Source organism: Periplaneta americana, chromosome 2 (assembly GCF_040183065.1).
Source record: "Periplaneta americana isolate PAMFEO1 chromosome 2, P.americana_PAMFEO1_priV1, whole genome shotgun sequence".
Lineage (NCBI taxonomy): Eukaryota > Metazoa > Arthropoda > Insecta > Blattodea > Blattidae > Periplaneta > Periplaneta americana.
In genome coordinates, this window is record NC_091118.1 from 180,786,773 (window position 1) to 180,814,746 (window position 27,974).

The 27,974-nt window shown below is 34.7% G+C and overlaps 1 protein-coding gene across 5 annotated transcripts in view; it reads right to left on the reverse strand.

Annotated features, from left to right (window-relative positions):
• Window positions 1-27,974, reverse strand: part of dac (dachshund family transcription factor) — a 1,230,461-nt gene that overhangs the window by 630,284 nt on the left and 572,203 nt on the right. For all 5 annotated transcript variants that reach the window (XM_069819054.1, XM_069819052.1, XM_069819050.1 and 2 more), the window contains exon 4: window positions 9,618-9,677. In XM_069819054.1, the coding sequence (XP_069675155.1) occupies window positions 9,618-9,677 (60 nt within the window). The remainder of the gene's footprint in view (window positions 1-9,617; window positions 9,678-27,974) is intronic.

The following is a 27,974-nucleotide window of genomic DNA, read 5'->3' on the forward strand; positions in this document are numbered from 1 at the left end:
GACATAGTAATGTACTTAAACTTCTTGATATGTAATTTTTGCATATGTGTATCCACTTCTCAGCTAAGAACTTCCTTTTTTTTTTTTCATAACATGTCGTACATATGCATACACACATCCTGTTTCAAGGATATTCCTAGGGTATTATTGAATTATTAAACCATATATCGCGGACGTCGACTTGGATAACGATACTTATGCATGCGTCATCTAAGAAACGTCAAACAACATTAGTGCAAAGGCATGACTTGGTTTAAGTATGCTTACTAAAGCAATTAAAATCAAATAGAGACCGGGAGAGGCGAGCATAGTATTGGAAGACGAGGGAGGGGTGGAGAGGTAAGGGAATGGGAAGTGGGTAGACGCTTGAATGACTAAATGCTCTGATTTGAATTTAGAATGGAAAATTAATTAATCTTGTGACCACAGCAACGATTATTCTGGCCGACAAATGACTGCGTATGCTCTTTAGAGGACCATGTCTTGTGTTCTCCCTTACTGAATACATTATAAGAGAGAGAGAGAGAGAGAGAGAAGGGGAAAGAACCTGATTGCAGCGCCATAACATACAGCGGAGATCTGAGCAACTAAAAACACCGACTAATGGTTTTATATAATTGGAGGGGCTGGACATGAGGAAATTGTTTGATAGATTCAGGAGAAGAGTTGAAGCCAATTCTATATAAGTAAACGATTTGCATAGAGTATGACCGAGAAGATGGCTGAGTACGGCGGACGGCATTCCAGGGCATTTGAATTTTTATAACGTAAATAAACCTGCTTCACCATTATCTTTATATTAAGGGATAGTATCTTAGACCAGCGTTTTTTTTTTTCAAAATGTTAATAACTATGTAACCGCCCGATATTTACTCTACATAGTTAATATTGAATATAAAATATCTATGCAAAATAGGCTTCTCATCTTTTGTCCTTCGGGAAAATTAAATGAGACTTTTTGGAATACAAGACAGAATCTCGTTGTTGCCGCCTCTGAAAGGTGTACACTGGCGTTCAAAAATATCTTACCTAGAATTTTCTAATCGTGTAAGCTAACTTTCTAACCACGGGATAAGTCAGAACCAAAGACATAACAAATTGACAAACTTTGAAATAGTTCCGGTAGTTCTCAATAGGCTACACTTTTATTGGGACCGGTAAATAAGTTTTGGGGAAAATGTTGATGTAAATTAAGTATAATTATTCTCATAATTAACAATATCAGCAGCTTCCGGCAAAAACTTAGTGTTTTTTTTTTAATCAGTTGGTGGGGGGATGAAATCATGTGGGTATATTAGGAACAGGTTGTCCAATTAACGCCACCTATTTTCTAGTAACCTATACACTTATAATTGTTAATGAATTATTTTTCCTAAGCAACACAAATTGAACTAAGCGACTAAATTTGAGTTTCTGTTAATAAAAGATACAAAATCACTCAATACTAATGAAAGATTCTTGATCTGAAACTGAAACCTCAGATGGATTAGGAAAATATGTTTTCCAGTGACTACTACTTTAAAAAAAGGGACAATGTGACATAGTAGAAAGTTATTAAACACAAAAGCATTTACCTTAGTTTAATATGAATGTTGTCCAATAAGTAAAACAAACAAATTAAATTATGGAGAAAAATCACGATTCTACTCGAAATAGTTGCCGAATAAGAGGATGTTAAACATTTGGGGAGGGGGAACATTTTTTTCAGAGAAAACTCTGAAATTTCCATCAATATGGTATTACACATTTTTGTTACATACAACGTGAGCTATTCTCTCTGAATATCTGCAAGGTCATTTCACTTCCACCCTGTATATCACTCAACATTTTTTCCCTCAAAGCTATAGGTAGGCTATTTTAGAAATAAAAATTGGCATCTTTTATATACTGCGTCTATACATCACTAAGCAATATTAATGTTGTTTTTGTAAACCTAATAGATATTTTATTTTTTTTTTTTAATTCTGAAAAGTTTTGGAGTATTTTGTTCAGCCGGACAGCGTTTACGTAATAATTCAAAAGGCACTTAAGACACTTTAATTAAACTTTACATGCATGTATAGTTCTCCCATATCGGCAACATACTTTAAATTCTTCAGTGTAGAATGTATAATTTATTTCTAAGAAGAAAAAGGATTTATATTTACCAAATTCTTTATGAATCAATTATTATAAATTTGAAAAAATGAACTGGTATGTTAAATATTTACTGCATTTTGTGATGTCTATATAGTTCACATTCAGCTTACCAAATGTTATTTTCAAATGAGCTATATACTCTGACAAAAAATGTTGAAATACGGTAATATTATATTATACTCCACCATGCTAAACTCACCCGTTTTTCCTTGCAGCTCTTGTATATTTTTCTCGTCCATAAAACTTAATTTTCCTACTAATTAATTAACGACCGCAACTTAATTACTAGTAAATCACTGTAAATCCTTGTCTATCTCATTTCTCTTCCTATGTACATGATTTTGCATACCAAAGTTATACCCATTCCCTCAATTTTTTGCCACACACAATTTAGTCACAATCCTTTATCTTAGTAAGCATTGTAGTAATAATTTTCAGATAAGTCAATATACAATATAATATAACATAAATGTTGATTCTGTTATTCGGTCTAAATGACTTATCAGTGTTTTAAAAAACGTCAATAAAATTTATAAATATAAATATTCATTGAAGTTAAGATTAAAATAATGGTAACGTTTTCGCCCCTTGGCATCTTCAGGCACTTAATCAAACAATATCATGTAATACATAAATTTACAGTAAATGAAATGACTGTTGAATATATACATTAATCAATCACAAAACATATTAAAATCATGTGTAGAAATTAAATGATAAACCATAGTTGGGTTAATTATTGTTTTGATATGTGTGAGAGTTGAACTAATCATCCTCATCTCTACTTCAGTTTACGACAATAATTAAAACAACTATAGAATACAAAGGTTAAATTGTAGACGTTAAAGTGGATTCAAATTATAGAAAATATTATCTTGTAATAAAAAATTGATTACTTCTAAAAATGTTTATTTATGTCTGTCATTGATCGTATATTTTTACTAATTACAGGTTTGTGTCATTATTATTTATACAATTGAATCGGTTATTGTTGAAAAGAACTAAGTCCACTTTTTAAAGTTTTGAGATAATCGAAAAAAACTGTTTTGTGAATAATCTATCGAAGATTAAACCACAACATATTTTACATATATATTTTATGTGTACAATATATTTTGGTTTAATCTTCGATAGATTATTTACAAAACAGTTTTTTTTTCGATTATCTCAAAACTTTAAAAAGTGGACTTGGTTCCTTTCAACAATAACCGATTCAATTATAAATGTATTAAAATAATAAAATCCTGTGGTTCCTATTGATACCAGTATTAAACTTCGTATTGAGCAAACTTAACTTCAATGAATATTTATATTTATAAATTTTATTGATGTTTTTTAAAACACTGATAAGTCATTTAGACTGAATAACAAACAAACATTTATGTCATATTTTATCAAATCTTTAGTCAATTCGAGTTAATTTTCGTTATGCATCTTTTCTCAATATTGTAGTCTCCGTTCTCTGTAATACAACTCAAATATTTAATTTTTCTTAAGAAAATGCTCTCCGTGCAGCTTAATGATCGTAGACGATATAATATAACGTCAATTCCTATTTGCGTCTTTTCTATATCTTCACCAAATTAATTTCCAACAAATTCTACCCGCTAAACATCTAACAGATTAAAATATGTAATGGATATTGATACGAAAAATATATTCACTTCTGAACCATCAACAATACGTAGCTTGTAGTACATGAAAAACCAATAAATGCCTAACCGTGAAAAGCAAACTGATATGATCAGACTTTGTACTTACGGATACACGTAATTGGCTATTTAATTCTGATAATAGGGAGTAAAAATAACCGTACTGACATGTCTGATAGCTCGATCAATACGCATCAGCATAGTAACCTGTTCAAATTAATTTGAAGTGGTTTCTATCAAATAGCCTCCATAAAACAAGTTAGGGGAACACAGCACTGCAACGATAATTTCTGGTCAAGTTAATCCCTATTGATGGCATGACTGAAATGATTTTTTTTTTCAAAAAAAAAAAAAAAAAAGAAGGGAAACTTGTATGAAACATTAATAAAATGTTCAAGAGCTTCACGTGCAAGCGTAGCGATTCGTAACTTGTCCAAAGGCTCTACAAGGTTATATTTCTTTATTACAGTATTTTGCACTGCGATCATAATTTTAGTGGCAAAGCTACGAATTATGGACAATTTTGTTTACGAGGAGAGGAAGTATAGATTAATACAGGATAAATGTTATGTTTAATATTCAGATATATTACACTTATTTATTCTATATTTATCGTATACTTAGTATGTATATACGGAGTGAAACGTAAGTATTGTCATTAATTTCAGAGGGTTATTCTTTGAGATATTTCAAAGAAAAAAGTTTAATATAATTTTGTTCGTTTTTGCTTCCTTTCCAAATAAAAATTGCTTTATGTTAAATATTTTCTAGCGTGTTTTGGGAAAGCCATTAAATTAATTTCCAATATGCTTAGTCAATTTAAGAGATCAGCATATTATGACGATAAATTATTGGGGGAATTTTAGTTTCGTCCTTTAAATGTGAAGAAATTTGATGCAAACAAATCTAACTTTTCATTCTGAAAAGGAATTTTAAAATATTCTAGAGCAAAATTTAAAAGTAAAGGAGATAGTGCATCTCCTTGCTTTAACCAGCATTAAACTGGAAAAGCACCAGACAGAAACTGGCCTATACAGACTCTGCCGTATCTTTCATTGAGAATATTTTAGTTTTAAAACTAATTTCTTGGGTATATCAAATTCAGTAAGTATATTATATAAATTCTCTCTCTTAACCGAGTCATATGCCTTTTTTAAATCTACAAATAATTGATGTACTGTGCTCTTATGCTCTCATTTTATTATTATTATTATTATTATTATTATTATTATTATTATTATTATATATTTTTTTAAGAAAAATAGGAAATTGTTAGACGATAAAGACATATAATAATACTTTTGGAAAAACACTTTATATAATTTTTAAGGAGAAAGAAGAGTTTTAATTTTGAAAAATATAACGGGGTTTTATTATAAAAGTTGTAACGAATGTATGTTTTTGGGCGTATAAATTAATAAAAATTGTTGTCAGGAAAATGGTATTATTTACAAAATACAGGAAGGAAAATGAGCAATAACAATGTTAAAGGGTTGTTATGGGATAAAAATACACCAAAGATACAGAATTCAGATGTTTAAATCCGTAGTTCGAAGTACTACAACGTACGGATCTCAAACATGGCGATATTATAATATTATATTGAAATTGCTATGAACAAAAATTAATTAATTTGTTTGTTTATTTGTACATTTATTTCTTTATTTATTTATTATTATTTTCTACAATGGAGCAAAGCCCCAATCACAATAGACAGCACAAAATTACGGTCACTCAGTCATAAAAATGAAAACAAAATTGAAGAAACGTAAACAACGAGATAAATACAGATAAAAATATAAGATTTAAATATGTACATGAAAAATAAAGAGTGACAAAGAGATACCTTTTTTTTTTACTATCGACTATCCTCAATAAGATATTTTAATAAAAAGTAGTTTACATTTAATGTGGGAAATGCTGAAAATTAGATCCCATATTTTACGAGTAGTCTACATAATTCATTGAATTAGAACACATTCTTAACGATGGTTATGTAATGAGGTGTTGAGAAAGACATTCCAGATTACATAGAATTGGAAACGCTATAACTATGTAAGCAGCATAATATGGATTTTCGTCCACACCTGTGGAGTAACGGGTAGCACGTCTAGTCGCGAAACGAGGTGGCCCGAGTTCGATTCCCGGTAGGAGCAAGTTACCTGGTTGAGGTTTTTTCCGGGGTTTTCCCTCAACCCAATATGAGCAAATGCTGGGTAGCTTTCGGTGCTGGACCCCGGACCCATTTCACCGGCTTTATCACCTTCATCTCATTCAGACGCTAAATAACCTAAGCTGTTGGTAAAGCGTCGTAAAATAACCTAATAAAATAAAAAAAAAATTAAATAAATATGGATTTTAAAAATAACATTCGATTTTTATAAAATACAAACAATTGGAATGGTATGCGACTGTAAAACGAACGCTAAACCAGAGACTACCCGGGAAAATTTTAGAACTGTTTCCACATGGGAAAAGAAGAGAGGTCGATCTAAGATTCTAAAATCATAAATGGATGGTTATATAAGGTTAGGAGATCGTTGGAAGAGAAAAGACTGGAAGAAATGGATTGTGAAGACAGGATGAAATGCTAAACAAAAATTCTAGTGTCACAAACTCTGGATACAGAAACATGCGGATGCATTGCAAACCTATTTGCACATTATTATTATTATTATTATTATTATTATTATTATTATTATTATTATTATTATTGAATGGGTTATTTATGAAAGGGCCTAAGTCATTATTCTGTGAAAATGAGTTTGTAATGTAATTACTGCTCTTTGGGTGTAGATACATCGATTTAGATATAAAGAGGACTAAGTTTCACACTCTAATGCTTTGGAGAATTTATGACACAATTTTTATTTGAGTCTTTATTTAAAAATTTCGGCCTGTAAGCAGTTTTTCTTAAGTTGCTAACAATTTAGTATTCAAGACTTAGGCCCTTTCATAAATAACCCATTCTATTATTGCTGTTGTTTTGAATGCACTGGTTGGTAATCAATGAAAGAAGAAGGAATACGGAACTAGCTGACCGAGTGGATCGGGTATTTTTCAAAGCCCAAATTGCTGCCGACCTACCAGGGGCAAAGCAAGGGCTTAGCAATGGATGATCGGTGCGGCCGTTTAGCCTTAAAATGAGTTACAGGCATTGCCAGTGTAATGTTTGGCGGGCCGGAAACATGGTTTATGGACTTGTCAACCTACTCGGGAGCACACACAGCCCTCCCAAAAAAGGGTTGGGAGGGAGGGTCGCATACCCCGCTCTCTAACGCTTGGGCGACGTAACAAGATGCGACAACGCGACAAATCACTGTCGCAATGCGAATCAACGACATCAGAGACCTCTACCGTTCTCTTAACTAAGCGAGGTTTTAGAGCCGGATTTGTTACAGCTAAAATGTCAGTGGCAGTCATCCCTCGTTTTAAATGTAAACATATACACGAGTGTAAAATCCGTGAGAAGCAAATCACAGAGAATGTCTGTGATGAATGTAGTGACATAATTAAATAAACGGTGTTATGTAAATTACACTTAAGCCTACACATTACATATCCCATCCAGTTGATATAGAATAATTTTCAGTTTTAACGATAATGGGAAATATGTACGCAATGTTTCTGTTTTTATAATAATAATAATAATAATAATAATAATAATAATAATAATAACAATAATAATAATAATGGTTTATTCTAGAGAGAAAAATAGCATGATTAAGAAGTATCCAAAAGTACACTGAAATTGCTTAACTAGTTTGATCACAATAAAAATCTTAATTCTGGATACAAAAAGCAAAACAATGTTGCATTAAAGTACCAATATCTCAAGATATATGTGACTCAATTAATTATGCTATGGCAAATTTATATGTAATATTTCATGAAGATATCTTTGATGTTTGCAGAAAAAAAAAATTAAAAACATATATAAGATATTGAAAATGTATAAAACTCACGTCTGGGACCCCTTACAATAGGCCTATTCATAACAATCCAGGCTGTGTATCTGTGAAGCTGTTGGGAATGTACATATATAGACTCCAATTGAAATGGTGTGAATCATACTGTTTATATGTTAGCAATAGGTTATCACCCAGAATGTTATTTTTAATGAGAGATTTGGTAGATGAGATCCCTCTGTATTTTATGCAATATATTTATTTTACTTTGTTTACAAGTATTTTTCGTTATGGGATTTTTATTTATAGTCATACTTATTTTATAGTCCTAAATGAAATTATTTTATTGTAGAAGGTTTCTTAGAGAGCAACGTGTAGACCACTCTTTATTCAAGAAAAAAATTAGTTACGTTACTATAGAAACCTGTCTGCGATTCTTAGGTGTTCTGTAGAAATCTGACAGCGATTCTTAAGTGTTCTATAGAAATCTGGCCGAGATTCTTAAGTTACTATGAAATCTGACCGCGATTTTTAAGTGTTCTGTAGAAATCTGACCGCGATTCTTAAGTGTTCTGTAGAAATCTGATCGCGATTCTTAAGTGTTCTGCAGAAATCTTACCGCGATTCTTAAGTTACTACAGAAATTTGATCGCGATTCTTAAGTGTTCTGTAGAAATTTGGCAGCGATTCTTAAGTGTTCTATAGAAAACTGATCGCGATTCTTAAGTGTTCTGTAGCGATTCTTAAGTTACTATAGAAATTTAATCGCGATTCTTAAGTGTTCTATAGAAATCTGACCGTTTACCTTAATTTGTTCTAAAGAAATCTGATCGTGACTCTTAAGTTTTCTACAGAAATCTAAGTTTTTGTTCTAGTCCAGAAATTTTTAGCTGATAGTAAGTGATTGGTGCATAAAATGACTACAGCACAGTAAGCTTGTAAGACAATAGAAATGTAACCACAATATTTATATCGATAGTGTTCGGGTAAAGGGGGTTAAGTCATTTTTTTTTTCAAATGGAGTTTTGTTTCCTAGATGAATACACAAGTTAAATTCTACAAGTGGGTGTGAAAAAAAAAATATACTAGCATTTAATGTGCTTTATTTGTGTAGAAAATGCTTTGCGATAATGGTCCGAACTTTAGTTTTCATTTCATTCAAAACTCATTTTTATGACTTACCTCCCTCTACCCAAACACTATCGATATAATAGCTTCTATTTTAAGTTTCGCATCAAAGAATATACAAACTGTGAGTAAATCATTGTCATTATAATAATAGAAATCTGACCGCGATTATTAAGTATTCTATTCTACTTTTTTTTTTAAGTCTAAAAACATTTTAACTACCAGTAAGTGATTTAATGCGCAGAGTGACTATAGCTACTTGTAGAAAAAATAGAGATTCGGCCACAATATATTATGTCTTCTTAAGCATTCTATTCTAAATTATGAGTCAATATAGTAATTTTTACCTATCTGATTTTATGTAGGTATATGAAGAAACTTCTAACATAGGCCTAATATAAATCTATACACAATATGCGGTTCCTTAAATGCTCAATTCTAAGTTTTGCGTCAATTACACAAAGCTGTAAGGTAGCTTGTAAGAGAATAGAACTGGACTACCACCAAATTGAACACACGTTTCTTAAATCAATTTTGCGTCACATAAAGAAAATATAAGCTATAAGTGAATTTTTACAGGGACTGACTATGCAGTTAAGGCAACAGAAATGTGACTGCGATAAATACGAGATCTTGAAGTAATACATTTGTTAAACTCGTAGGCTACTTGCTTCAAACACATTTGAAATCTCTGAAGATTAGCTTTGAAAATAAAACGATAATAAAATGTAAATGTAAATTTAACAGCGACAGGTATGCGGTTGTGTAAGTATTCTGTAGAATTCCCTACCTTTCAAGGTGTTTAACGATGTCCTCGTATGCTGCACGACAATTTTCCCAAATACCGGATCTGAAACGAGAATATATTATACATGTCATTATCACTTTACAGTACTCATCATTTTATGGAGTGGTCAAGCCAAATTGACAACTTCTTAAAATGAGATTTTACAATACTACAGAGTATATTAAGGTGTATATTTAATTCTTATGGTTATTTCATTTTTATTATCACCAGCCTCGCACATTTGCGGTTCTTGTTTCGTTATTTCTTGCCAACTTTATAAAATGGAATGGTTAAATAAAGCGACTATAATATATGTATTGAGGTTATATTTTCTTTGACATTTCTACATTGCCCATTTACGTCCATACCAAAATACAGCTGAGTTAATTGAAAAAAATATATATGCAGCAATGATTCGTTTCTTGAAAAAAGGGAAGACTGAAATGAAAATGAAATCCTTTGAAGAGGTACGTAATCGGAATACACTATTAATAACTCCTTGCCTTTTGATTACTTTTTTCTTCTCCCTTTTTCTACCTCTGGAAACTGCGAATACTGCAAGATCCGGCGAATGAAGATTTCGCCAAAGAAACCTCTCAGATACTGACAACAAATTCGAAATGAGGAGATGATCTGAATTTTGATTGATATATTCCCTTCTGCGTTTCTTCCCTGGTTCATATTGCTTCTTTTAATTCAGTCCCTTGAAGGTAAAGTGATACAAGTCAGTTCTCAGTCATTTCTTTATATTTTAATTACAGAACTCTTCTTCTTCTGTACAGATCTAAATCTCGTAGCCAGTAAATGAAATCTCATGTGGTGCTTGTATACTGACTGACCTAACTTATTATAATTCTTTCAGATAAAATGGTCTCACATTCCCTCTATTTCTCTAATTTTATTTATTCAACAAGTTTATAATTAATTTTTTATTAATTCACTTCTAATTCTATTTAACCCTTGCAAACTACGTATAAGAAATTTAACTTCTTTCGATTGAATTCTCTGCTAAGTCTATTCTTTCGTCCCCTTCATCAAAGTTCTGAATCGTATACCAATCTCAATGATGTCATTATTTAATAATATTTAATCTACGTTTTCTTCACAGTGTTTTTTCATCATCACCATAATCATCATCATCATCATCATCATCATCATCATCATCATCTTTCGTCCACACCTGTGGAGTAACGGTCAGCGCGTCTGGCCGCGAAATGAGGTAACCCGGGTTCGAATCCAGGTCGGGGCAAGTTACCTGATTGAGGTTTTTCCGAGGTTTTCCCTCAACCCAATAGGAGCAAATGCTAGGTAACTTTTGGTGCTGGACCCCGGACTCATTTCACCGGCATTATCACCTTCATTTCTTTCAGACGCTAAATAACCTGAGATGTTGATACAGCGTCGTAAAATAACCCAATAAAATAAATAAAATCATCATCTTTTTTCACGAATATTAGTCTAGGATCTTTTACAACGAACAGAGGAATACTGTCTGTCAAACATTTCACATTTAGTCCTATTCCGCTTTTATCTATAAATCAGAATAGCAAAATTTAGCCTTAATAGTGCTTGGACAAAACTGAGGGTATTTGAAATTGATCGGGTTACATCAGTTGCTTGTTTATGCGAAAGAAGTGAATATGTTAAGGGAAAATCCACAAACTGTTAGGGAAAAAGCGGGAATTTTACTTGAAGCAAGTAAAGATTAGGTTTGGAAGTAAATCCCATAAAGACAAAGTATATGATTATGTCTCGTGACCAGAACATAGTAGGAAATGGAAATATAAAAATTGGAAATTTATCGTTTGAAAGATGGAGAAATTCAAATATCTCGGAGCAACAATAACAAATATAAATGACACTCGAGAAAAAAATTAAGCGCAGAATAAATATAGGAAATGCCTGATATTATTCGGTTGTGAATTTTTTTGTCACTTAGTCTACTCTCAAAAAAGCTGAAAGTTAGAATTTATAAAACAGTTATATTACCGGTTGTTCTGTATGGTTGTAAAACTTGGAATCTCACTTTGAGAGAAGAACAGAGATTAAGAATATTCGAGAATAAGGTGCTTAGGAAAATATTTGGAGCTAAGAGGGATGAAGTTTGAAGAATTCAGAAAGTTACACAACGTAGAACTGCACGCATTGTATTCTTTAGGAACATTAAATCCAGACCTTTGCGATGGGGAAGGCATGTAACACGTATGGGCGAATCCAGAAATGCATGTAATGTTAACTGGGAAGCAGGAGGGAAAAATGCCTTTGGGGAGGCCGATACGTAGTTGGAAGGATAGTATTAAAATGGATTTGAGGAAGGTGGGATATGATGATAGAGACTGGATTAATCTTGATGAGGTTAAGTACCTATGGCGGGCTTATGTGAGGGCGGCAATGAACCTCCGGGTTCCTTAAAAGCTATTTGTACGTAATTGTTTGGTCAATAGACTGACATCGACAAAACAATTCGAGGTATAATCCTGTATTTAATAATTAAATTTTATATAATACTAACATTAATTCTTAGCGGAAGATAGAAACACTCGGTCATGTACCGGGTTCTAGTCCAAAAGAGTAATCAAAGAAATTCACCTCATCATAAAGTTAGATCAATTATAACATCTTCTTTGAGAAAGTCAAAATTTGTAGTTTATGCAGAAGTGCATTGCTGCTAAGACTGAAGCAAGAGATGTATACCCTAATACAAACCTTAGAGATTCTACGTTATATAGATCTAGCATAAAGGAAAATGTTGCTAAAGCTTGTCTCCGAGTGTAGCGCCATGTGAAGATAAGTAGACGCGATAAAATGGCATTGATACATGTATTAGACTGAACAGCCCGTTTTGAACAAGATCTACGATAGGCAAAGCAGCGCTTGTATCTCCCATTTATTCTTCAAGCAAGTGTGAGTTACAAAACAACTTATTTTACATTAGAGGTATGAAGTCTGCTTCTTGTAGCACGTGAATTTCATTACAAATGTACTAACGATCTGTTATAACTAGAGCTAGGTTTTTGATGACTCATAAATCATGAAAAAATGTCCTGAAAACAATGCATTTATGACCTAAAAACCTTTCAAAAATGAACTTTAAAATGCCCTAAAATTTATGTTACATAATTGCTTTAGTAGGAAAAGAGGTTTTCAACTACTTAATATTTAGACTAGTATTTAAATTACATTTCACATAATTTTTTCTAAGTAGTACACTTTAATTAATTATTTTGTCTGATGTAGTTTCCATGTATGATCGTTCACCTCTGCGTCAGCATGTGGACGTGAGGTCAGCAGTCGGCGGTCGGTCTTGGCCCTTCATAGGCTCTAGAACCAATGATTTACTTTACTTTTAGTTTCCGTGTAGTCTACCACAAGGCCATTCTTATCTGGAATTGGCAGGTATAGAGGAGTCTATATTGAAGGGGTGGTTGGACTGATCCATTACGTGGGGTGTACTACGTTAAAATGGCAATATTTGTGTACTGTAGAAAGACGATTAAAATATTATACAAAATAATTAGTATTAATGGACAAAATATGTAAAGAAAATATAAAAGGAAATTGACATTAGTTTACATTAATAATGAGGATTTATGACAAAATTAAATGAAAATGCCTAAAAAAGAGCGAATAAAACAAAAGATGCTCTTATGAGTAGAAACAGGCAAAAAAATGCCCTAACAAATATGTCTTAAAACACTCAGTTTATCACATAACATATAAATACTAAAGCAGCAATGTTTCTGGCTAACTATAAAGAAGATGCAATTTCATCAAAATCGTAGCCCTAGTTATAACATTATGGTGTTATTTGTCAGCGTAAACAACAGAGGTGCTTGCATATTACATAAACATTTGTATACTTCAGGTTGTATGTAATATTTGGACTTTTGTTATATTTTCAAATATTATTATTATTATCTTTTATATTAACTCAAAATTTGTTTGTGAACGTATTCGAAATTTGTAATGTTCTCTGTATCTGTGGTTAGCTGCAAGGGCAGATAGACTTCTTGGATACCAAGTCATATTATATTTTACTTTTATTTTATTAATGAAGGAAAAATGGTTTTGAAATTTTCTCCTTCAATTGAAATTTGCTTGTTTGATAACACATTTATTCATAAATCTGATTTCACGTTGACTTAACTACAGTCTATAAGGTCCTTGTTTCGATCCCCCATAATGTTTCACAATACAGAGAGCAAACCACCGTAAACACACTGATAGCCGAACACTGAATTCCCCCAACCCCTGGCATGAGAAGTATACCCGCCCACATAAACAGATTTACGCTTCACCTAATCACAATCCCTCATATTTTCAAGATTAGTATTTTAAACATCACTACCTGCACTATGTACACCAACTATAATGATATTACAATATCGGGCAAAATGTTAGTTGACAGATTATTAGAGTCCCCTCGTCGAATAAACAACGTTTTTCCAAACATGTAAACTTTGTATCGGATTTAAAATGTACAAGTGGGGTAGATTTTACAATGTATGAGGACAAAATATTTAAACTGTTACACGCATGAAAATAGTTGAATGAAAAATCTCTATTTATAATGGGTAAGCATTTGCAAACATGATTATAATGATGACTAAAACACCGGCATAATTAAAATTAACAATGAAAACAAAACCTGTTAACACTGGACATATATGTGAGTTCAGCCTCTCGTGGCTGATTCCTTTCTGCTTAGAGGTAGGAATTACAAATTTTATTTAAACTAAGGCCATAACACTTCCCATTATATCTAACGCTTAAAATGAAGGAAAGATATTAATGCTTTTCGTGAAGTCACTCTACGTACTTCAACAATAAACATACTAATGAAAGATAAGTACACATCCGCCCACTACCCATCCATTTACTTATCTTTCCATTTATCCAACCATTCATCTAACTATATGCAAATGTATGCACGCACCTAACGACATAACTAACACTATTACCCATTCATTCATGCCTTCCTACCCTCTAAGCCTCTATACCACCTGGCCTATCTACCTACCTACTACCAACTTATTCATACATCTAGGTAAGAAAGTAAGTACATACGTAGATAATGGACGAATGGATGGATGGGTCGATGAATGGATAGCTGGATGGGTGGATAGATGGAAGGATGGATTGATGTACTAAGTAGGTATATGGATGGATGGATGGATGGATAAGTAGGTAGGTAGATAAATGATTGAATGGATAAGTGGGCAGGTAGAGAGTTTGCTAGATTGATAAGTAGGTAGATAGATAAATGGTTGAATGGATAAGTGGGCAGATAGTTGACTAGATTGATAAGTAGGTAGGTAGGTAGGTAGATAATTGGTTGAATGGATAAGTAGGTAGATAGATAGTTGGCTAGATTGATAAAAAGGTAGGTAGATAAATGGTTGAATGGATAAGTGGACAGATAGTTGACTAGATTGGTAAGTAGGTAGGTAGGTAGGTAGATAATTGGTTGAATGGATAAGTAGGTAGATAGAGAGTTGGCTAGATTGATAAATAGGTAGGTAGATAAATGGTTGAATGGATAAGTAGGTAGATAGAGAGTTGGCTAGATTGATAAATAGGTAGGTAGATAAATGGTTGAATGGATAAGTGGACAGATAGTTGACTAGATTGGTAAGTAGGTAGGTAGGTAGGCAGGTAGGTAGGTAGATAATTGGTTGAATGGATAAGTAGGTAGATAGAGAGTTGACTAGATTGATAAATAGGTAGGTAGATAAATGGTTGAATGGATAAGTAGGTAGATAGAGAGTTGGCTAGATTGATAAATATGTAGGTAGATAAATGGTTGAATGGATAAGTAGGTAGATAGAGAGTTGGCTAGATTGATAAATAGGTAGGTAGCTAAATGGTTGAATGGATAAGTAGGTAGATAGAGAGTTGGCTAGATTGATAAATAGGTAGGTAGATAAATGGTTGAATGGATAAGTGGGCATATAGAGAGTTGGCTAGATTGATAAGTAGGTAGATAGATAAATGATTGAATGGATAAGTAGGTAGATAGAGTAGTAGTAGTAGTAGTAGTAGTAGTAGTAGTAGTAGTAGTAGTAGTAGTAGTAGTAGTAGTAGTAGGGTTTAAGAAGGGCGCGTCAGCTACTATGGCTATTTGCGCCCTTATCTAAAAGTCTTAATATAACAAAGACATAAATAATGTAATAATCAGACTGCTAAAAGAACTAAAAAGCGTTGTCATGATAAAACGAGGCACACAAATGCAGTATACATAAGGTGATTTCTACAGAATCATAAAAGTGAGCAATTCTACCACACTAGGTAGATAGAGAGTTGGCTAGATTGATAAATAGGTAGGTAGCTAAATGATCGAATGGATAAGTAGGTAGATAGAGAGTTGGCTAGATTGATAAATAGGTAGGTAGCTAAATGGTTCAATGGATAAGTAGGTAGATAGAGAGTTGGCTAGATTGATAAATAGGTAGGTAGCTAAATGGTCGAATGGATAAGTAGGTAGGTAAAGAGTTGGCTAGATTGATAAGTAGGTAGGTAGATAAATGGTTGAATGGATAAGTGGGCAGATAGAGAGTTGACTTGATTGTTAAGTAGGTAAACAGATAATTGGCTGGATTGAGTAGTAGACAGTTGTAATCCATTGATAAAACTATTTAATTATTTATATATTTACTAATGAATAAATCAATTAAATAAAATATTTATCTCTCAGTAAATGTCTGCCAATAAATACACAATAAACATATAAATAAATCAATCCGTCCGTCTGTGTACCCTTCCATCCTTCGTCTAACCACATACCCATCTATCCAACCACGCATTCATTAATTCAACCATTCAACCAATTATTATTCACATACTTATCCGTCTATCCGATCATCTCCCTATGTACTTATATATGACAAATATTTACCTCCCTGTCGGTCCATCTATTCGTTCAGCCATCTATTCATCTATATATCTATCTTACCAACTATCCGACAATCTATTAACTCAACTATCTTGCACCTAACAATATACTTTTTATCCTGACAGTATCAAGCGTCCTTCTTTGTGCCTGCTGGCAAGTTCGAGTAGCTACTTCTTATTGAAATAATTGGGAAACAGCTAATTATGACGAAGTAAGTAAGAGCAACCTTAAGAAAGAATTCCTCCATCACTCTATCCTTCTTACTGGGCTGTGAACCCGGTCCTGAAGAACACAAGTTTCAAATTTTCAACTGCGTCTTTTCTTCAGCAGTATAAATATTTGAAATCGGTTGAAGGCAGCCAATAGATCATACGTGGAGCGCCTCTACCTGTACCATCCGGGAGTCTGATGTGCTTTAATTCCGAACAGAATAGCACCCCTTTCACCCCCAGCCACCACAACCCTTTCACGATGAGAGAAACCTTCAGAAGGAGAAGAGGGAGGAATAAAAAAAAAAAAGAGAGAGGCTCTTCCTGCGCGTGCGACTTGATTATCATTTCATCACTTTGCTTTTAATTAAAATGCAAATCTTTCATAAGAAGGATTATATGGGAAAGGGATGAGAAAGAGAGGGGTAGGCGGTATGTAAAATGTCAGAATCCGTGAGAAAAGAAACTGAATGATTAATCCACTAGTAGAAGCAAGCGAGGTGACTGCTACTGCTCAACCTCCCCCCCCCCCCATCCTTCTCTTTTTCCTTGGGGATGATACACAGAACCCAACCTTCACGAACTCAGAATTTGAATAGTTCAACCTACTCAAACACAAACACACACTCACGTAAAGTTAGAATCTCTTTCGTTGAAATAATTGTCACCATGTTACTTTGATGGCAATTACAAAGGAATGACAATGATTAATTATTGGTATATAGATATGATAAAGACTTGAGAAATATGAAGAAAAATTACACAGTTTACAGTACTAGAAGAGCCCTTACTGGAGATGTTTTTAAACCATTAACAGTACCAAAAGTTCCATGACAGTTCTTCATGACAGTTATAAATTGTATGTGTTTGTACAGAAGGAGCGGACAGAGTTATTCAGTGACCGGATTTTTTTTTATATGCTAAAAGTTTTAAGCAACTTAAAAAACTTTCAACAATCTGACACCAGATGGTTTTGGTGCAATAGTTTTTAAAATGGCTGTTGTTCTGAACACACGCCAGAAGCAAAGAGTTGTGATTGAATTTCTCACACTTGAATGTTGTCAGCTTAAAGATATGTAAGGAATGTATTTGGAGAGGAAGCTGTTAGTGTGGGGACCGTTACGAGGTGAGTAAATCACTTCAAGAAAGGAGAAACATCAATTACTGATGAACAGCTAAGTGGTCACCTATGACTGATGTAACCGACACGAACAAAGAGGGACCCGCGAATCACATAGGATGAGTTGAGTAGTAATGTTGGTACTGGGCACCATGTTGTTGAGGAGATTATTACTGATATTAACTACAGGACAATTTCTTCACTTGGTGCCTGGTCACTGAGGAACACAAAGCTAACAGGGGACGTATTTGTGAAGAAATTTTGCAGAGCAATGAGGAACAGGAGTAAACCTTTTGTTACAGATAGTCACTGGTGACAAATCCGGGGTGCCCTACAATGATTTGAAAACAATAGTGCGTCGATGGTGGCTACAGGACAATTTCTTCACTTTAGGTTCCTGATAACTTAACCGAGGACACAAAGCTAACAGGGGACGTAGTTGTGAAGTTCTGCAGAGCTATGAGGAACAGAGGTAAACCTTTTGTTGCAGATAGTCACTAATGACAAATTCTGGGTGCACTACAATGATCTGAAGACAACAGTGCGTCGATGGTGGCTACAGGACAACTTCTTCACTTTAGATACCTGATAGCTTAACCGAGGATACAAAGCTAACAGGGGACGTACTTGTGAAGTTCTGCAGAGCTATGAGGAACAGGAGTAAACCTTTTCCTACAAATAGTCACTGATGACAAATTCTGGGTATTACAATGAACAAGAACAGTGATCTGAAGACAAAAGTCCGTCGATGGTGCTACAGGACAAGTTCTTCACTTTAGGTACCTGATAGCTTAAACGAGAACACAAAGCTAACAGGGGACGCACCTGTGAAGAAGTTCTGCAGAGCTATGAGGAACAGTTAGTCACTGATGACGAATTCTACGTGCACTACAATTAACAAGAACAATGATCTGAAGACAACTGCGTCAATGGTGGCTACAGGAAAATATGTTCACGTTGGATACGATACAACCTGAGGCGCACAAATCTAATAAAGGGACGCATCCTGTGAAGAACTTCTGTAGAGCTGTGTGGGACAGGGATAAATATTTTTTACATAATTACTTATGATTAGTCCTGAATGCACTACAATGAAGAAGAACAAGAACAATGATCTGAAGACAACATGCGTCGATGATGAAGCTCCAGAGACCGTGTTCATTCAAAGAGTAAATTCTAGCTGCAGAAAAATTTGTTCATGGTGGGTGCGACACAACTTCACTGAGGCTCACAAAGCTAACAGAAGACGCTTTTGTAAAGAATTATTGCAGAGCTATGAGGAACAGGGATAAACCTTTCTTACAGATAATTACTTATGATGAATCCTGGATGCACTACAATGAAGAACAAGAACAATGATCTGAATACAACAATGAGTCGATGGTGAAGCTCTCGAGACCGTGTTCACTCAATGAATAAAGGTGGCTTCATGAAAAACTGTTCATGGTGGGTGCGACTCAACTTCGCTGGGGCTCACGAAGCTAACAGAAGACGCATTTGTAAATAAAGTCTACAGAGCTATGAGAAACAGGGGTAAAACTTTAGTTACAGATGACGAATTCCGGGTGCAGACAATGAACAATAAAAATAATAATAATTTGAATACAACAGTACATCGATGTTGGAGTTACCAAGATCCTATTTATTCAATAAATTGCCTTGAAAAAAATCAAAATGGGAACTTTTGGGGTAATCCTAGTACTGTAACTTATAATAATAGTCTATATAAAATATAGACATATTATTATGTGGTAAAATTTCTGTGCAATTAAAGGGATAATAATTATTACCCTTTTAAGAATAATTGCATTGTAATTATGGTGAAATGGTGGTAACATATGATGATGACGATGATGATATTTTCGAATTTAACTTTGCATCCAGCACTTGTAGCCAAATATTGCGCATTACCTCAAGTGAACACATGACTCTAAAGCCATAATTAATGACTGCATGTAATCCCTAGTAATCTCTTCTGTGTGCAGAAGAAAATCATAATATAAAAAAGCAACCTTAAAGTTAATGGCCGCCTCGTTAAATTTCTATTCCCAAACGTCAACAAAACAAACACGGAGCCTCGGTTGGAATTAGTTATTACAAAACATAATTCTATGTGTTTCCGTAGCATTAAACCCACAAGACAAATCACTTAGGAACGCATCTACACGCTGAAAACATTACGAGATCAGGACGTGACGCATTATAACAAACTTTGAACAACCATCAGTGGCGGCTGGTTGTTTGAGAACTCGAAAAAAAATTGTGGAAAATTAATAGTATAACATGAAATAACGTGTGCAAGTTTCAAGCCTGAGATAACTTTTTCATAATTTCGTTACAATGGTTTTTCGTTTAAGTGCTCTAAAAGAAAAGAATAACGATAATGTTTTATTCAAGCTCCAATTTCGTAGCCTTACAGTTAAATGGGCAATTATACATTTCTATATGCCGCGAAGATTCTGATATTAATTGCTGTGTTTATTTATTAGAAATATGTTAAATACAAGCGCTCTTGCAATGTTTTCCTGTTGGACTCTACCATACTATCAGTATTGCTATATTTCAATTCTGTGACTTAAAATTCGAATTACGCTCTGCCTGTGTTAATATGCACCTACCAGATGTTTAAATTTTTATAATGAAAACTTTATCTTTCATTGGATAGCAGAGTTTTCTTATTAGTATAGAAATGTCGATCTTAATACCATCATTTTCCATTTCTCCAACAAAGAACCAAATTTTAATTATAATTCTCATACTTAACTATTCATCCATAATTAATTACTTTATATGTAAAAATTAAAGTACCTTGAAGCAACAGTAACAAATATAAATGACACTCGACATGAAATTAAACGCAGAATAAATATGGGAAATGCCTGTTATTATTCGGTCGAGAAGCATTTATCATCCAGACTGTTCTCGAAAAATCTGAAAGCTAAAATTTATAAAACTGTTATATTACTGGTTGTTCTGTATGTTGTGAAACTTGAATTCTCATGTTGACAGAGGAACAGAGATTAAGGAGTTAGGTAGAACTTACAGCAGTAAAATTTTTGGCAATATCCAACATTTTTTTCCTCCATTTCTGTATCTTGTACAATAATGAAAATTGGTATGTGTAAAACACTGTCCTTCTGCTATATGAAAAAAATACTTTTACAATTATTATTATTTTTTTTTTTCAAAATTCATAATGGTGATAGTTCACTGTGCAGTGATGAAACGTTTCCCTCATAACTCATAAACGTATAAACTTTTTCGTGTTTTCTCTTTTTTATTTTATTGCTGAAACTCACATTTACAATATCATGCTCTTTCAACTAGATTCCTTAATAAATCATATTTTTTTTATTTTGTGTTAGAAGAAAATACTGACATTTGACAATTTTTTTAAATGAATTTATTTTTTTATCAGACAATCTATCAAAGATAGAGAAATGATCTTGCACCATATTGTAGATATGACATGCATAAATACACATAAAAAATTTCATCGCAGAGTGTTGAATAGTTTTTGAGTTCACTGCACAGTGAACTGAATTTTGAAAAAAAAAAAAAAAGTGAATGTTTTTTTAAATCGTAAAATTATTTTTTCTTATAGTAGAAGGACAGTGTTTTACACATACTAATTTTCATTATTGTACAAGATACAGTATAGTAATGGAGGGAAAAAATTGAATATTTCCAAAATTTTACTGTTGTGAGATGTACCTAACTCTTTAAGGGTGTTAGAGAATAAGGTGCTCAGGAAAATATTTTGGGGCTAAGGGTGATGACATTACAAGAGAGGGGAGAAAGTTACACAACGCATAACTGCACGAATTGTATTCTTCATCTAACATAATTATGAACATTAAATCTAGACGTTTGAGATGGGCAGGGCATGTAGCACGTATGGGTCAATTTAGAAATGCATATAGAGTCTTAGTTGGAAGACTTAAGTGTAAAAGACCTTTGGGGAGGTCAAGGCGTAGATGGGAGGATAATATTAAAATCGATTTGAGGGAGGTGGGATATGATGGTAGGAATTGGATTAATATTGCTTAGGATAGGGACCGATGGCGGGATGTGTGAGGGCGGCAATGAACCTCCGGGTTCCTTAAAAGCCATTTATAAGTTAATACGCAAGTTGTAAGTAATATGTGTAACATATTTTATATTGCTTACTCACACTATTCTTAGACAATTATTATGCTTTTTTTACGAGTAACTAATTTCTTTTAATTTATAAATTATAGGCTATGCATATATATTTTTTATTTTTCTTTTCTTTTTAATCTTATGGGATAGCTTATTTGGAAGATATCGTCCGAATAGTGCACTATTCCGACTTCGTACAACACATTTCTCGCGTAACCATGGAAATAATTTTAACATGACTTTATTCCGTGATCGTACAACTGGGCCTTAGTTGCCTTGCTAGAGTTCAAAACTCAATTTTATTCTCTTAAAGTCTGGTGTTCAGCAGTATTTATGGTACTAACACAACGGAAATCAACGAGCCTCCTCTGAGCATCATAAACAGTCTCTCTCAATCTCTGCAAGTTTGTAGGAAATATAAAATTGCACACACAACACAACGTGCTGAGTTTGCGTTTTGTAAATAACACCTTAATTTATACGCAAGAAAATGAACTTGTGATTGATTCTTCATAACCTCTATTCGTGATGTAAGAAAAAACTCAAGTAGATGCTTCTATTCAGGAAGTGCCGTGCTACTTACGTAGTGCGGGGACTCGGAACTGGTCCTACATTCTGTATGAACAACCAATAAAATAGTAATTACTATGTGTCTCAAGTATGAAATCTTAGGTTTTCACTGTGATTGTGTTCAGAAGTTGTGTTCGGTATCCCACCATGTACTGGAACTTAAAATCTCCAACGTTTCAGGACTGAATATTCATTGATGGATCCTTGCATTTACGTCGTTTACGTCCACTCATTTCATTCATAGTGTTCTGCTCAAGGGCAAGTCTTTCATTGCAAACCCAGCATTCTTCAGTCTTTCCTATTTTCTACCTTCCTCTTTGTCCCTTCATATGACCCATATATCTTAATGTCGTCTATCATCTGATATCTTCTTCTGCCACGAACTCTTCTCCCGTTCACCATTCCTTCCAGTGCATCCTTCAGAAGGCAGTTTCTTCTCAACCAGTGACCCATGCAATTCCTTTTTCTCTTTCTGATCAGGTTCAGCATCATTCTTTCTTCACACACTCTTTCCAACGCAGCTTCGTTTCTTATTCTGTCTGTCCATTTCACACGCTCCATCCTTCTCCATATCCACATTTCTAAAGCTTCTAGTCGCTTTTCTTCACTTCGTCGTAATGTCCATGTTTCTGCCCCATACAATGCTACATTTCACAAGAAGCACTTTACTAGTCTCTTCCTTAGTTCTTTCTGCAGAGGTCCACAGAAGATGCTCCTTTTTCTATTAAAAGCTTCCTTTGCCATTGCCATTGCGATCCTCCTTTTGACTTACTGGCAGCAACTGCTTATAGTGCACCCCAAGTAGCTGAAGCTGTTCACTTGCTCTACTACCTCATTTCGAATTCGCAAGTTTACCTTTCTTCCTATGACCGTGCTCACAGCTGTCCTTTAGCTCCAGCAGCATATCCCTTAGTGTCACCTCCTCTTCTGCTAACAACGCAATGTCATCAGCAAATCTTCTTACGCAACGCGGAACTACATGCATTGTATTCGTCACATGACATAATTTGGAACATGAAATCCAGACGTTTGAGATGGGCAGGGCTTATAGCACGTATGGGCGAATCCAGAATTGCATATAGAGTGCTAGTTGGGAGGTTGGTTGGAAAAAGACCTTTGGGGAGGCCGAGACGTAGATGGGAGAATAATATTAAAATGGATTTGAGGGAAGTGGGATATGATGATAGAGAGTGGATTAATCTTGCACAGGATAGGGACGATGGCGGGCTTATGTGAGGGCGGCAATGAACCTGTGGGTTCCTTAAAAGCCATTTGTAAGTAAGTACATCAAGAAAATCTACAAAAATTAATCATCTTTCTATTTCACAAATTACGTTTTAAATAGCCGGGATTTGAACTAAGGCCTTAGATATCAAGCCTAAAATTATTGACTTATTTGAGTACAGCGTTACGAAGCGTAGCAAAAATAGTTTTACTTAAGGAATATATATTTCGATACAGTCGGTAGTACAGACAGAGTCCTCTTCATAAGTGATTCGACCTTTGACACAAATTACATGCCGAAATTCACGTGATTTTCAAGTTATAAATTCTTTCAGCAAAATTTATTTTGAACAGAGAAAAAAAATGCAACATTTCCACGTTATTTGAGATTACCAGTGCATAATATAGCTTTAATACCAACACATTATAAAATTTAAATATAATATTAACAATATAAGTAACTTATTTCTTAAGTAATACGCCCCTCCCCTGTCTTATGTAGAATCCAGCGTTTTACTGACCTTTTTTCGACTAGACTTCTATTAAGCCAGTGTGTCCATGCTGTTACAAATCGATAAATATTCTCAGACATTGGAATAGAACAAACATTAAGAGGTGGAAACGTGAAGATAAATATGTAGTATAAGTAATGGGAGAAAAGAAGACATACAGATGAGAATTATGATGAAGAGGATGACGTGAAAGAAGAGAATAATAAATGAGAAAAGAGGAAGATTGAGGAGCAAAAAGAAGAAGAAGAGAATAATTCGACCATCCCAAATACTAACATAGTAACTCAATTTTTTACACTTTTGAGTTATTCTAGTTAATATGGTCTTAAATTGTTTCTTATTCTTCCAGTACTATCATTGCAGCTCTAGACCTTCCCAATCGTATGTAAAATCTTATTGTTACTATCTGTATACACTGATTTACAGGGTCATTTTAAAACTTAATTTGCTTCTCCTGAAAAATGGAAGAAAGTGAGTTACAATGTTGATACTTGTGAGGGTCGAATTACGAAAAGAAACACTATATCCCTTATCATGCGAGTTAGTTCATGGAAGTCACGGCTTTCTAACCATCCAGTATAACACGAGCCATTAGAGCTTAAACAACGTTGCCTAGTTGTAATGCTAAGACTCAATCGCTGTTAGTCATGGTAAGCTAAAACAAAATTATGTACGAAGAAAGAGTAATGGAACGGAGAAAAATTCTCTCCGGCGCCGGGATTTGAACCCGGGTTTTCAGCTCTACGTGCTGACGCTTTATCCACTGGAAATATCATATGCATGGAAATATCGTATGTACTTCGGTACATTATAATAATATATATGATATGCGTAAATCACTTCGTGATTTAAAACGGCGCTTATTCCGTCGGATCCCGGCCAACTAGTCACTCATTACGAGTGCACCTCAGCACATGTGTGGACTTCGGTCCTAGGTTCATAGATATCTATGACGTAATGCAGAGGGCGGCCACTAGAGGGAACCCAAGAGTTGGAACTTAAAACTGAGACGATTCTTCCGGTGTGGCTTAGTGGATAAAGCGTCAGCACGTAGAGCTGAAAACCCGGGTTCAAATCCCGGCGCCGGAGAGAATTTTTCTCCGTTCCATTACTCTTTCTTCGTATAATGACGCAGAATATCTGCATGGAAATATCATATGTACTTCGGTACATTATAATAAAATTATGTAGTCAAAATGAAGATGAGACGCATGAATTGAGTCGCCTGGAAAACATCATAAAAGATAGTGAAGACTAAGAAGGATAATTGTAATTAAGGAAAAGACTTGCATGAAGAGAAGTAGAAAGACGATGGTGATCAGAAACATTTTGGAAAATAAAAAAAAAACACGCAGTAAAAATAAAACTTGGAAAAATTGATGAAAGGAGAATTATAAAGAAAAGCCCTGAAAGAAGAGGAAAAAATTAGGAAGTAGTTGGAGGCAGAGTATTGTGGCACCCGTCTGGAATGTTCTGGTCGCGTCAGGGAGTTGCGCGCGCATCTAGCGAGAAGGAAGGCGCGGGGAAATGGAAACTCGAGCTTCGGTAGGAGCTGTAGCGCGGCAAGGGGAGGAGAACTACAGTGACGGCGCGGAGCGAGAGAGCAAGGGAAACATTCCTCTCGCAGATTCTGAAAGCCACGCGAATCGAAGACTCCAGAACATGTGGTTTAATAAATAACACGGTGAGTGCCGACAGAAGTGTCAATCAGTCGTGAGTCATTCTTCGGAAGTCAGTCTACAAGTGAGTCTTCGTTCGAGCAAGGAAGCCAGCCTTCGAGAGCATCTGGAAGACCGGAGTTCGACGTGCAGTGGAACCGCACCTGGAAGACTTGGGTTCGACGTGCAGTGAACTTGAGTGAGTCCGTAACTGTGGCAGTGTCCAGTCGAGTGAGACGTAGTTCGGAAGACCTGAGTTCGATGTGCAGTGAACTTGAACAGTGAGATAGAAGAATTAGCCAAGGCAAACGAACTGTGAACTGAGAACTGGCAGTTTTGTTCTGCACTTAGTACATTGTGAACATTAATTGGAATTAGGAGTACATTGTTGTTCTTCTCAGAAATACACGTCGTGTACTGCCATTGTCGTGGTGTGGAGTGCAATAACGATTATTGTGTTGCTGTGTTGAGTGGAATACCCATTGTTGTAGGGTGAATTATTAAGAACAGAAGTCACAATGTTGCCGGGTGTGTGGTGGTTAAAGAGAATAAAAGTTACAATATGAAAAAATAAGGGCATGAATAACAGCAACTGGCAATCGAGTAATAAGTAATGGATTCAATCCCCGATCACATACAATTATATCAGATTCTCCATTCCCGTGGCAACATAATATAAAAGAGAACAACCACTAGATCGCCACAGTCGATTGGTAATGATCGCTAGATGGAAGTACAAATGCTCCATGCAATTCAAATGAGAGTTATAACGTGACTCCTTTTGCAGTCGCTAGGTGGCAGCATAGTGAAGTTGATAAAATATGTTGCCTTCAAAGCCCATAAGGCTGATCAATCTGTTATATGGCGTGATCTGGGATTCAATGAAGAAATTAAAATTACGCACTGACAAAGCTTCAATTGCAATAGTAGCTGAAGAATATAATATTGTTCGCCTACGCACCGGTTGTAAAGAAACAGGCCTACCCCCATATCTTTCACTATTGTAACACACCTCTCAGTTCTCTATACGTCGATTTTTTCCGTACTGCTTAGCATCATTGTATTCGAATATGAAATTTTCTTTCAAAAATTTCTCTTCTTTCCCTCTTTCTTTGGAAAGCATCAGTAAATGATGTATGAGTAAGAATTCCTAGCTAATCTCGCTGCGCCACTATCTTACCCCTACGTCGCCCACCCTCAGCACCCCCACACGAATCCAATGAAAAGAACCTCACTCTGACACAAAGACGAACATTATGGATGGGCTGTGCATACAAAAGATTTTTCTTAGAATGTAGAACATCGCAACCATTCATCAGAAAAGCGAATCCAGAACACGGCCTTGCTAAGCAAGGAATCGGGAATTTTACATATGGAGCGCACTTCTGCTCTGCCATCATGTCCTTCTATAATCCAAGAATCGGAAACCAGACAAGATAATATGAGAATATTACGCTTATAGTATATAGCGACTTCAAAAGTATGAGGTAACTTTAATTGGTCATATTTTCTTCATTTTCTACAAAATCTTAAAAATTCTGTTAACACTGGCATATTACACAAGAAATGAGATTTTTTTTTTTTTTTGCATCACTATCAGTTGCAATAACTTCGTCGTGGATGTTGTATGTGTCTTCTACAAGTAACAGCATTTATTTAGTGCTGTATACCAGGGGTGCTCACGGAAGCGCCTTGAAGCCTCGTCCGAGGCGAGAGGTTGCAGACTGGGTAGGTATAAGTCAGGCATGTCAGAACTCAGACTCCAAATGTGCAGTTTTGTGCGCGGATCGCCGGTCTGTGCAGACTGCATCATTCGAGCGTTGCTCTTACCCTTTCTTAGCTGGAGGAGTGTACAATAATCTAGTCTGCGCTTCTAGGGTTGGATTAAATAGGCATTTAGATATTATAAACACACTTAGCAGAAGGAAAAAAAACACGGTTATTATCAGTGTCTATACTTGACAATTGTAATACAAGAAACTTTAGACTTACTCAGTTATGCTTGACAAAGTAGTGGTTTGTAAAGCTTAAT